The following is a 13,237-nucleotide window of genomic DNA, read 5'->3' on the forward strand; positions in this document are numbered from 1 at the left end:
AGTTTTAAAATCAAGATGTGCGTATCAGCGCTGCTGTGCGAGTCTGCAAGAAAGCATGGAGCTGCTGTGCGCATCAGTGAGTAAACTGTAAAGTAGGCACGCAATTTAAAATCCAACTGTGCGCGTCAGCGCCGCGGAGTTGCTGTGTGCATCAGCGAGTGAAACCACATAGTCTTTAAATTAAGCTAAATAAGATTTTAATATAACATCGAGTCGAAATGATTTTAATAAAACCGAGTCGAAATGATTTTAATAAAACATCGAGTCGAAATAAGGGGCAACCCACAAGGTGGCTCAGGTTGTAAGAGTTAAAGTTGAGTAAGTTAAGTCATCAAAGTTTAACACACAGACTCTCTCTTTAGTGTTAAATGCACAAGTCCTACACAATTTCAGACCGTGAGCAGTCTGCGTGTTATAGGTTGGAATGATAGCAGTACTGATTCACCCTTTCACACCTTCACACCACAGTCGAAAGACTCACTTCGCAACCCGAACAGTATTTTGCACATAAACAGGTGGTAAAAAATGTCAGCTCAGTGAGCAGTCTGCAAGTCACCGGTTCCATACCTTGAAGAGCAGATTCTCCTTTTCGACAGCACAGTCAAGAGGCTGACTACAAAAGCATAACAACATGTTGCACAATGGGAAGGTGACCACAATATATCTAGCAGCCTGTGCATCACAAGTTATAACCCCAACAGAGTATCCCTTTCAACGTCCACGGTGGGGTAAATACGAGGAGCAACTAAGGTGAGTGGGAACATAGTTGCACCTTTTATTTGCGAATCTAAAAAAGCTTACACGCGACATAAAGTACTGTAACAATATACCATTCTTTCTCAATAAAGAGCACATAACCCTGCTACATGTATGGTCTTGGTAACTCATTTTACGCTCAGCCGTAGTTCTTTACATAACGTTATCTGCCTACATCGGTAAAGATTGGGGAAAGCAAAAATGCAACATAAAGCGCTTAAAAAACTGGAAATCAACAGTATATGAAGAGAGCAAGAAGATACAGGGAGGCTAAAGCGGGAGACGAGAGGAAGAAAGGTGCGAAAGAAATTGAGAGAAAGGAGGAGCTAACACGGATAACATGAGAAGAAAACATTTATTTCCGGTAGTTGTGCATTGCAATGCTTTTTTTAAATCACCTACTATATACTTTGAAGAGAACAGGTTCTGAATATTTGAGAAATGTAATAGGGAGGAAACCGGGTGGTGGCACTCTGATTATAAATGCAGAAACAGGCACAGCCTCTGCACTTCCTGCTTCTGGGGAGCTTCTGCTTATTTTTCCAAGTAAAGTTGCCAAGCTTCACCAGGCTAGGCGTTGTGACCCGACAGGCCTCTCCGGACACTTACCCCGGTGCCATTGTCGCAGACAATCACTTTCCTTCCCTGGCTGTCCATGCTCCGCTTGCCCCCTTGATCACCGCTGGCGCCTCTTCTAAGCTGGTGGCCTCGCCCTGGTCCTGGCAGAGATGCTTCCTCCCTGCCTGCCACAGGAGGAAATGAGGTGGGCGGGGCCGAGTCAGGCAGCTCGAGACCGAGGCTGGACGTAACATCCTGGGCTGGGCTCAGATGGTAAGGGAACAGGAAACCGAGCTAGAAAACACGGTGCGCGCGTAACAGCAACCAGAGAAATTTTGCTACGTCCGCATCCGTTGTTTGCAAAGTAGACTCCAAGGATTTAGCAGATGGGAGGGCGAAAAAGTAAACAAGCGGCTGTGGAAAAGCGTAGCTAGCAATTTAGAATAATATTCCGGGCAAAGCTAATAAGTCTGGCTTGCATTTTTATTCCTGCCCAAAACATAACAAAGCTTTTCTGTAGTGAAAAAAACAAGTAAATAAACCGGTTGTTTTCTGTATACAGTGCATCTTTGAGCTAAATACTTTAGTATAACAAGAAAGGGTGGAGGGGGCAGGGGAGGAGGGGGCAGGGGAGGAGGGGTCCGGGGAGGAGGGAAGGGCCAGAGGGACTTGATGGGAGTGGTGGGGGGGAGGGGGAGGGTATAGAGAGGGAGAGGAGGAGAGACAGGACACGGCAGTAGGAGGAGGAGGGGGGAGGAGAGTAGGGGAGGCACGGCCTAGCGGCAGGCAGGCAGGGGAGGAGAGGAGGAGGGGGGAGGAGAGTAGGGGAGGCACGGCCTAGCGGCAGGCAGGCAGGGGAGGAGAGGAGGAGGGGGGAGGAGAGTAGGGGAGGCACGGCCTAGCGGCCGTGCAATCAAGTAGTGAGGGGGCGGAGCTGGGGGAGGCTGTGAGAGAGAGTAGGCAAGGCAGGCGGCTGGGGGCATGTGCACGCGCTTTTAAGCTCAATGCACATGCGCATTGAGCTTAAAAGTCACGGGCACTGCAAGGAATCGCCACGATTCCTTGCAAGTTAGATAAAGTCTGGATGAGCCCCTATAGTCTCGCTTGCTCGATGCGCATGCGCATCGACAGGCGAGACCTAAAAATGTGTCCTTTACAATACCAATAGCTCAAACTTTCCTAATGCGAGACCTATTGCATTTCTGTGCTTCTCTCTCCTGCTGCACTCTCCTGCTCTCTAGAGATGTGGCCTAACGACCAGAGCTGCCATCTAAGTCACGTAAATACAAAACATGTTTCATTACAAATGCTATAGGTGTCACATTCGCGAAAGTTATAACTATTGGCATTGTAAATGACAAAGCTATCAATTTAGCTATTTTAAAAACCAACAAATAAATAAAATATTTGTCATTTACAAGACCAATAGCTTCAACTTTTCTAATGCGAGACCTATTGCATTTCCAATGCTTGTTTTACCTTATGGTACTCGTGCTTGAAATCCGAGGTATGGTGGTCCTGCAGGGGATGGAGGCTCTATGGTCTATGCTCTGATTGGCTAGAGTTTGGATGTTTTATTATTTTATTTTTATTTATTTACAGTTTTATATAGTGTGAACATGACCCGAATTGGGTATCAGAGTGCTTTACATAGCACCAGTTGCATTACATGATGGCACATTAATTTTTGTTGGGCACCGGGAGATTAAGTGATTTGCCCAGAATCACAGTATGTTCAGCGTCATTGCAGAGACTCTAACCCAGTTCCCCTGATTCGAGGTCGACCGCCCTAGCTGTTAGACCAACTCCTCTCCCTTTATAAGAATGGAAATAGGTTGCTCTAAGCTAGTATATTCTTATGGGCATTTGAATGTTAAAGCTTAAATACTACTATTTGACTGTTACCGTGGGACTCCCACCATGACGACGGGGAAGATTCAAGCATGTGGCACAAATCTAGCCAAAAGGTAGCAGAATGCTGTACACAGTCCAAGACTAGCAGAAAGTCAACAAGTAATGGAGGAAGCTGGGTTGTGGATGGTTACTGCACTTTGATGCAGTGTTCTGTAGCAAGCTTAACCTTCAACTCTTTCCAAAACTGGAGCCGAGTAGGGGCCGTCCTGATGGATTCAGGGATGTTGTGGGAGAACCTGGGTGCATGGATGGAAAAAGGCCTGCCATCTTGTTTTGTTGTTTTACTCTTCTTAGCCTGCACCTGCTGTCCCGAGAGCCACTAGAGATGGCGAGCTTGTCTGCAAGATAAATGGGGGTTCTGGTCATGCTGGCAGTATATTTTCCTCATAATCATTTATAAGTCTTTGAAACATCAACAACTTTGCGGCTTCCTGCCCTAATTTTCTCCTTTAAAGGCAATGACTGTTAATTCAGGTGCAGTAGGATTGCAGTAATGGCATAGTCTTAGCAGTCATTTGAAGTGCCTTACACTTGTTAAAATTATATCATACGTAGGATGTTAAGTGCCTTTGTGAATGTAGGTTGAATGATTTCTAATTTTGCCTATGTAGAAGAATGTTGTGTAACGCCCCTCCGATCTTCATGTTCCTAAGGCACCTTAAACATCTTGGGATTGAGATCGCATGAGGCAACACATTTTATATATTCTATATTGTCACACCAGAGACCAAATCGGCCTTGCCACAAAATTATCAAACCCTCTTTATTGAGTATTTTCATTAATGTTTCTCATTAATATATTGAATGCATTTGTGTAAAAGTTCAATATTGCACAAGTAAAGCTATTATATTTTTTCCTTCCAGAAAACCAAGAATAAATTCTCAGTTGGTTGCGCAGCAGGTCGCTCAGCAATTTGCTACACCGCCACCACCTAAGAAGGAGAAAAAAGAAAAGCTTGAAAGACCTGAGAGAGAGAAACTTGACAAAGAAAGGTCTGACATGGAAATAGATGATAAAGAAAATCCAGAGTTTGATGCTCTCGAAGAAGACCAACCAATGGACGAACTGCTTGATCAACCAGTTGATAGAGAGCAATGTGATAAAGAAACACCTGAGAAGGATAGACTTGGTAAAGAAAAACTTGAAAAAGAAAAACTTGAAAAAGAAAAACTTGAAAAAGAAAAACTTGAAAAAGAAAAACTTGAAAAAGAAAAACTTGATAAAGGAAAAATTGAAGTGGAACATTTTGAGTTAGTAAAACTTGAACTAGACAAAAATAACGGGAAACCTGAAGTAGAAAAACCTGATAAGCGAAAACTTGAAGTAGAAAAACCTGATAAGCGAAAACCTGAACTAGAAAAAGCTGATAAGCGAAAACCTGAACTAGAAAAAGCTGATAAGCAAAAACTTGAACTAGAAAACCTTGATAAGGGAAAACCTGAGATAGAAAAACCTGATAAAAGAAAACCTGAAGTAGAAAAGTCTGATAGAGGAAAACTTGAAGTAGTAAAAACAGACAGGGGAAAACCTGTAGAAAAGCTGATTAAAGGAAAGCTGGATGGAGAAAGACTGATTCGTGGAAAGTTGGATGGAGAAAGAGTAATGAGAGGAAAGCCTGACGGAGAAAGACTCCGGGGAAAGCTGGATGGAGAAAAGATTGAAAAAGAAATAATTCCAAGTGTTGTGAAGAGAATCGGAAGCAAGAAGACAAGGTATATAATGAAGTAAAATATGTTTACTTGCCAGCTTATGGTAATAGCCACATTGTGTTTGTATCAGCTCTGCAAATGGTTAGTCAGAGAAACTTGCATGGTCCTTTCATGCCCCTGGTACCCCTTCCCTAGACCACAACCTACAAATTCCCTTGACGCCTCATGCTCAGTGCTGTATTTTACTCTGACCAAGCTGCATTTTCTAGTGTTAATCTTGTAGGTTATTTTTATCTGCTGCATGCATCTGTTCCTTACCTTAGACCACACTTGGTAGCCATCCCTGTCATCTCAAACTCCTGCATCCTTTCGTCTGCTGTTTTTGTCACAAATTGCTGTGTTCTTTCTCCAAAAGTGAATCCTCCATCAAGGGTATATTTTAATCACCCAGTCATTTAAAACATCTTGGCTGATGGTTCACCTGTGAATGCAGTGGTAAGAGGTACTGGTCCTTGTGTGCAGTGGTCTCTGCTGTTGAAACAAATTCTGCCTCCTCAGATTCCGCTCATGAATCGAGCTGCTTCTCTGACACGTTGTAGAGATCTTAGGGGTTTGAAGGGCTTGTTTGCTTCAGATATGATTTGAAGCTTTTTACAAGTGCAATATCTAGGTCTCTGCTACTGTTGCTCATCTCTGACAATGTGAGGCATTTTGACCATGAAATAATATGTGGGCTTTAATTGACTCCTGCATTGGGTGAGAACTCGAGACTTTCAGTACTACTCCAGGCTTCCACTACTGATGCATTGAAGTCCTGATCTCTCAATGTGACCATTCCCAGATGTGCAAAGGGAGCTATGAAAAAGAACTACTAAATAGTACAAAGTTGCATTGTAGCCTTTACTTGGCACTTCCTACCCCTGACGAGGCCATAAAGCGCTCCAATTCCATTGAGTCCCTGGAAGCGTTTTAGACTCCATTGTTCGTGTTGAATGTCGTTTGGCCTCTGTAGGAGGACTTGGAAGGGGTTCAAAGACTCATCAACCAGGATGTGGGGTAAGTCTCTGCCAATAGCACGAGGTGTTGAGTGTGAGAACACACACAGCCCGCATGCTTCCCACTTTAGGAGGGGTCCGTATCCTAAAGTGGAGACCATCATAGGGCGCCTGGCCCGCGGAGAGGTGAAGTCCACCAAGGGAGTATGTTCTATCGAGATCTGAGAAGCACAACTTTACCGCTGCCCGCAGTGTTCAACAACCAGGGTGTAGACTGTGCTGGGTCCACTCAAAGTCACTATTAAGCAACCAGTGAGTGAGTATGTACATTGTATGTGCTGAGTTTACAAACTGGAGCAGCGCTGATCCAAGAACTTTGGCTTACTGACCTCTGCGTCTTATGGGGAAATCGAATTACTTCTAGTGCTTTACCGACGTTCACATTGTCTCAGCTAGCCTCTTTTATTACAGGACTGCTACATTATCTCAGCTAGCCTCTTTTATAACAGGAGTGCTGCTCCCTTCTTGGGGATCCTTACGATTGTAGCCGTAGCATCTGAAACGGGTTTTATATTTTAAAGTTGAGCGTCCCATGAAGCAGACAGGATACTTTGTGGTGTATCTCCAGTACGCTGGATGCGTGGAATGTGTTAAACTGTTCCCTCTTGGGCTAGAAACGCGGCGTTTAGAAGTTCTGCTTGTTTATGCGGTAGGCCTGTGGGGCAAAGTAGGTTACGCTATGGACTGCTACATAGCATCAGCCTTGTTAGGCTCCATCATAGGATCTGAATGAATCTTGAAGAGAACCCGACCTCTCAGGACCATCCCAGGGAATGTGTCACTTGTTCTACTGCCTAACTTGAGGCATGAATGGTAATAAAACCTACCATGATGAAACAAGTGCTCTTAAAAAAAGAAACCAAACCGAATATCATTGAGGGAGCAGCAGCCTTGGTGACTGGGATTTTGAGACAGTCTGCCGGTTTCCTGTTTACTGGCAGTTTGCACTTTGTGTATTATTTATTTAGGCATTTAATCATTTTAATTGAGGCTAGGATGCCCGGGCTTTGCCTTTTTCAACTTCACTTCACCATTGGAATTTGAAGAAATTATGTTTTTTCACTGAGCAGCTTTCAACATCTGCTACGTTTTGAAGCCGTATCTTTTCAGTAAGGGAAGCTTTTCTAAAGGCGCTCGTCATACCTAGGGCGTTTTGTCCTTTGGACTCACTTGGGGAGTAGGATTCGTTCTTGCCTCTACCTCGTTCATCGCTGAGCCTCTATTTTTCCCAAAGAGACGCAGCACTAGAATTGGTTCTGATCGTCGAGGGTTGACTGACCACTTGTGACCACCTTTAACTTCTTTGGATTCCTTGGTGCAAGAGGTATGGCAAGACCTGGGTCTTGTGCTGCCTTAAGACTCAAGCGTCACCTTACTACCAACACGCAAATAGGCCAGAACTGGTCTAGGGATGCATGTGTTACCGCCTAGAAGGGGCCTTGCCTGGCAGTTCAGGTTTGGCTGTCACTAATGGAGCAAGATCGAGGCTGATTTACAAGTGGCTGTTTCTTTTTGAAGTGGCACTGTGGGCAACAGAACACATAATGGCTAAGAGTAATTCAAGCAAGTACTTTTACTATTCATTTGCTCGTTACTTAGGCATGGTTCTCTGCCTCAACGTTCTGCAGTGCCAAGGGCTTGGATGCAAGGCACAGCATGCCATAGAGAGCTTGAGGCTTCCTCGTTTAGGGTAATGTCATGAAGCACTGAATAGTCCCCCTCGTGCGGGGCCCCCGGAGCATTAAAAAAAAATATGCATATGCTCCTATATATTCTGACGGATACTTCTAACCTGATTCTTTACCCCTTTAGAACATCGCAGGTGTCACTCGATTTGGAAGATTTAAGGGCATTGCTCCAGTGTACCAATGGGTGCCTTGGTTTTCATAGCACAGACTTAGTTCTCGCCAGGAAGTGACGAACAGTCACTTTAAGCACCACCTTTGCTTTGGTTCTGTTGATTCCATGCCTTGTGCAGATCTGGAGCTCTCCCCCAGCTTTTTTCTCTTTTTGGCCGATTTGTTTATCCTGTATTAGATCTTTTATTGATTCACGTGCTTGAAACATTCTCCTTCGTCGAAGTGAGCCCCACAGTACCATAAAATAGCAGTATGTATTACTATCATTGGCTCTAATAGAAATGTACAACACTTAGCCTATATATGTCCTTTTTCAAAAAGGACCAATCTCAAAGCCTCTACCAATCAGGCGATCGCACCCTCTAGAACACTCCCAAAAGAAGCTGATTCCCTCCGATTGTCTCTGCATGTCGGGTATGAACTCTGCTCAGTTTTCTCTATCCAGATCTTGGAAACCTACTACTTTCAGACTGCAAGACCTGCAGTAAGAAAAGGGTACATGTAGATGAACCCATAAGGACTCTCTACCCTCAACATAAGGTGAAGGACTGTACATTTGTCATACCTTTTCCTCCAAAACCTTGAAGGACGGAGAGGGGGGCTTCTTCTGTGGCTTCAGAGGGCAAAAACTCAGAACTTCTCTTCTAAGGAGGACAGTGACATCACTGATAGGTCTCACAAAAGACCCAGATACCAGGAACAAGGTACTTCCGAGGAAAGTAGAAAGGCCCTCAAGATATCACACCGCAGAGAATCTCTGAAAAGGGGGAAACACAAATCTCCTCAGAGGCAGCCTCATCTAAGCCTAGTACTCATTCTACAAGGGCTGAGGGTCACCCTCATTAATCTTATTCTGAACCGTCGACGTGGAGGCAAAAACCCCACCTTAAAGCTCCGACCACTATTGTCAGTGATATAGACCGCCACAGCCGTCACTACCATCTCGTCGTCCAGTCCGTCCAAGATGACTACATTATCCATGAACGCCCCTATCCTGTCGACGAGGATCTCATAGTCGACAAAGACTCCATTGACCACCGCGTCCACCACACAGTCGACAGTGTGTTTGGACGGCGCCAAGAGCAAGTCAGTTGGAGGCCTTAACGCCTATGGACATTCCCTTTACGACTACCTTGTCATCTCCATCAAATATTACTTAAATATTTCTGACATTTTTATGACCTGAGGTTACCTCCCAGACTCAGGCAAGCAGTCTGACTGCTTTTGAAATTATTTCAAAGAACTGACCAGAAAATCTGTCAGTGCCATCCTCATCATAGATTATATATGGAAGAAGATAAAAATAACAAAGAACCTGGCAGCCGGTGGCAGCGTTACCACCCCATATCAACAAAAACTATGAAGCCCCAGAAGATTCTCCTTCCTGCCTCACCGTTTATCCCAAACTAAACTGTCATCACAGGCAGCGCAACACCGCTCCAAGAACCCCACCACCCTGATATCTACACCATCCGATAAAGAAGGCAGGCATTTAGATAATAATTAAAAGGTTTTCCAACATGTCTGCCATCAAGTTTCGTGCGGCCACCTCTCTAGCTCTCCTGGGCCACTATGATAGGCAGATGTTGTCTGACATTGGCAATCTCATTGTCCTAATACTTGAGGACAAAACTTCATGAGCAAGGAACATATTTCAGGAGGGTGAGTGCATGTCAGCTGAGATCATAGACTGCGCAATGGACATAGCCTTTTCCAGTTCTCGCCAACTCGTAGGGTCAGCAGACTTAAGGAACAGGGCTGGCTAAAAGTGACCATCTTCAGGCCAGAAGTCCAGTCAAACACCATAGATAAGGCCTACGAGGGAGAGACAATATTTGGAAAGCATATTGATGATGCTACGTTGGCCATCAACACGGACAACGCTGCAAACCGTATCAGCCTTTTCACTCTTTATACATGGTTCCCTATCAACAGCAGCCCTACCTCCCACCACCTACGGCGCCATACTCCAAGCAAGGACCTAAAAGTAAGAACACTCCCCAGAGCCGAGATACAGGCCGTAAACAATGAACTCAAGCTGGGACCTGCTTCCCCATCCAGTGTGTGCAAAAGTCACTAATTACCTTCACCATTGGCTTCCGATCACTTCAGACAAATGGGTATTGGACTTGGTCTTATATGGCCATACCCTGGAGTTTATAAAAAGTCAACCCACCAAGGGGAGCACACCCCCCTCGTCTTCACTTATTCCCCCAAAAAAGTTCTTATCCAACTCGCCGAAGGAGCGATCAATAAAGTTCTTCCCACTCAGAAGGCATAGGTTTTTACTCGTATCTTTTCTTAATTCCTAAGAAATCAGGGCTATATTCTAGAACTCCGGAAGTTAAAAAAAAAAATTCCTGCAGGAAGGCATTGTCCCGATTGGTGAAACCCCTGCACCTCCTCAACCAAGGAAAATGACAAATCTGAACTTACAGGATACAAACTTCTGCATCCCCACTCATCCCAAATGCCACAACTATCTTTGTTTTACCATAGCCATTACCACATCAGAGTTCTCCCATTCGGCCTCAAGGTCATCTGGTATTCCCCTACCTGGGCAATAGGTTGCTAAGATCTCCAACATTATCACAAGCGTCCAATTCCACAAGAGCTTGCATCACTTTGTTTTCCAAAGTATGTCTCGCAGTAAGTCATCAAAACTCAACAACTACTCCACTTTCTCTCGCAGGATAGACAACGCCTAGCGCATCTTTCTGTCAAAATGTCCAGAAGAAAGTATGTTTCAGTATGTGTATTCAAGTTGCTGATACGCATTATGTCCTCTGTGATAAATTTGGACTCTCTGGCACGTCTGAAAATGAGACCATTGCGAGAGGAACTTCAGAAGTAGTGGATCCAGGCACAGGGGTCTGTCCGTGGCTTCATAAACATCACCCCAAGGATGGTGCAGACGCTAGTGTGGTGGTCTTGGATCCCAATCTCTACAAAGGCAAAATGTTTTGCCACAACTACCCAACTTTGTCCTAACTACAGATGCCTTTATGAAAGTCTGGAACGGTCATCTCCAAGACCTGCAAATACAAGGAACATGGTCTGTGCTCCAAAAGACAACCATATCAACCGACTAGAGTTGAAAGCCATCTTTCTCACCTTCAAGGATAGCAAAGCTATATGTGCTGGTATGTACAGACAATACGACCAGCATGAATTATGTCAACAAGCAAGGGGGCACAAGAGCACTGGCACTCTCCTAGGAAGCCCCGACGCTCTGAAGTTGGCTCGCAACTCACAAGATTTCTCTGAGGGCCAAGCATGCCTACGGCATAAGCAACACCTTGGCTGACACACTCAGCAGAGTCAAGGATTGATGTCGCGTGTGGGAATTAAATCTGTCGGAGCTGAGCAAGATATTTTCACAATGGGGGTAGTCAGCACGGGATCTCTTTGCAACCAATGAGAACTCTAAATGCCAGTTCTATGCCAGCCGGTAGCCGTTCCCAGGGTCGTGGGGGTTGCTCTTTTGATCAGACGGTCCGGGACCTATGCATGAGCTTTTTCTTCCTTACCTCTAATACAGACGGTGCACAACAAGATGACACAGGAAGGCGGTCAGCTCATCTTGATGGCCCCCAAGTAGCCCAGACAACACACGTTTATGGCACCTCTCCTGCTGTCCAAGTACAATCCCAGACATTTGCCTACGTCCAGTACCAGCTTTGACAATGAAGCAGAGCCAAGTTCTTCATCTAGACCCAGTCACTCTCCACTTATTAAAATCCCTGAATTCTTGGAATTCGAGAGCCATGCATATATCTCTCAGGATTGCAGCGATATCCTGTCCAAAACAAGGGCTGAGACCATTATTAAAACTTACAAATTAAAACAGAAAAGATTCTGCCTATGGTGTCAGCGATCCAACCTGCATCCATTACAGGCTTCCCCTGAGCAGATCCTCCGTTATCTCCTTTCGGTTGCTCAATCAGGTTTGGTGCATTCCTTCATCAAGGTACATCTTGCTGCGATATCTAGATAGAGACGCTCTTCCCACTCTATCTCTCTGCTCCACAAAAATAATTGAACAGTACATGAAGGAGCTGTTTATAGCTTTCCCTCCTGTACGAGCTCCTCCCTAGGAATGGCATCTCAGCGTGGTCTACACAACTTCTGAAGCCTTCATTTGAACCTATTCACAGAGCGGATCTCAAGTTTCTCTCATGGAAGGTAGCTCTGTTGTTGTTGCTCACTTCACCTAGGCGAGCGAAATGCAAGCTTTCACAACACAAGATCCCTTCTGGCGCTTCATTGATGGCTGTTCTCCTCAGAACAAATCACATATGTATTCCCAAATTCCCATCTCCGTTCCATCTCAACAAATCCATTGTATTGTGGACCTTTTTCTCAAATCTGACATCACCAGCAGTAAGATCTCCCCTTACCCTTGATATTTAAAAGATGCCTAAACTTTTACCTACATTGTACTAAACAGTTTAGTTAAACTGATCAATTCTTAGTATCTTATGGACAAGCTCGAGAAGGTAATTCAGTCACGAAGGCAACCATTGCACGGTGGATCTCTGCCAAAATCCAGTTTTGCCACTCCAAGGCCGGTCGGCCGACCAGTCACAGCAAAGACAAAGGCGCACTCTAGCAGTATTCTATTCGGCTGCCCTATTTGCTCTTGTTCCTCTGGAAAAGATCTACACGATTGCCTAGAATCGGCATGGAGCAATTATGCAGCTGCAAGACAGGCAGTGTTACGACATTTATTCCAATAAAGTGAGCCTCTTTTATTGTATCTATTTATAATCACTTGCAGGTACAACTTTTATACACGATTCGATTCAATAAGCTTTATTCGGTTAAAACAAAGCAACCATAAAAGCACAATACATGATCAAAATACATCAACCAAAATCAATAAAAAAGTCAGCAATCAATTAAAATTACCTAATTTCATTAAAACATCATACAATTCCCAGCAAAATAAACTTAAAATAGATGGCACCACATCAATTCTCTTAGTGTAAACAATAAACTCATAGTAGCATTTCATACGCAGTTATTTGGCATAAACACTTTGTGGCAAGATCAAAACATATGGGCTTAGAAAGTGCTCTGTTAGTGTAACCAACCCCAATCTTGGGGGCTCTGGTCGATTTCATTAGAACATCATACTTTTCCTAGCATTGATTGAACTTAAATTAATGTTGCGGCATAAAAACAAATCAAAGGTTCTCTTAACGTAAACAGTAGGCAGCATTAGTGGTTTTAGCATCATATTTTTTAAACAGTGGTTTAAGATAAGCAATTCTAAAAGTCAAATACAAATCACATAAAAGTAAAAAGTGCAAGGTGCCTTAGTGTGCCCATCACAAGGGCATGGGGAGACAGGGCGCTGTTGTATTGTAGGGATTCAGAAAAGGGGGTGGTGATGGACAGAGCATCTGAGTTAAACAGAACACTCATACCCAGTCAAAAGAT

The 13,237-nt window shown here is 44.3% G+C and overlaps 1 protein-coding gene across 1 annotated transcript in view; it reads left to right on the forward strand.

Annotated features, from left to right (window-relative positions):
• Nucleotides 1–13,237, forward strand: part of RYBP (RING1 and YY1 binding protein) — a 285,053-nt gene that overhangs the window by 241,201 nt on the left and 30,615 nt on the right. The window contains exon 3 of the mRNA XM_078661879.1: nucleotides 4,093–4,941. Coding sequence (XP_078518005.1) covers nucleotides 4,093–4,941 — 849 coding nt within the window. The remainder of the gene's footprint in view (nucleotides 1–4,092; nucleotides 4,942–13,237) is intronic.

Source organism: Lissotriton helveticus, chromosome 9 (assembly GCF_964261635.1).
Source record: "Lissotriton helveticus chromosome 9, aLisHel1.1, whole genome shotgun sequence".
Lineage (NCBI taxonomy): Eukaryota > Metazoa > Chordata > Amphibia > Caudata > Salamandridae > Lissotriton > Lissotriton helveticus.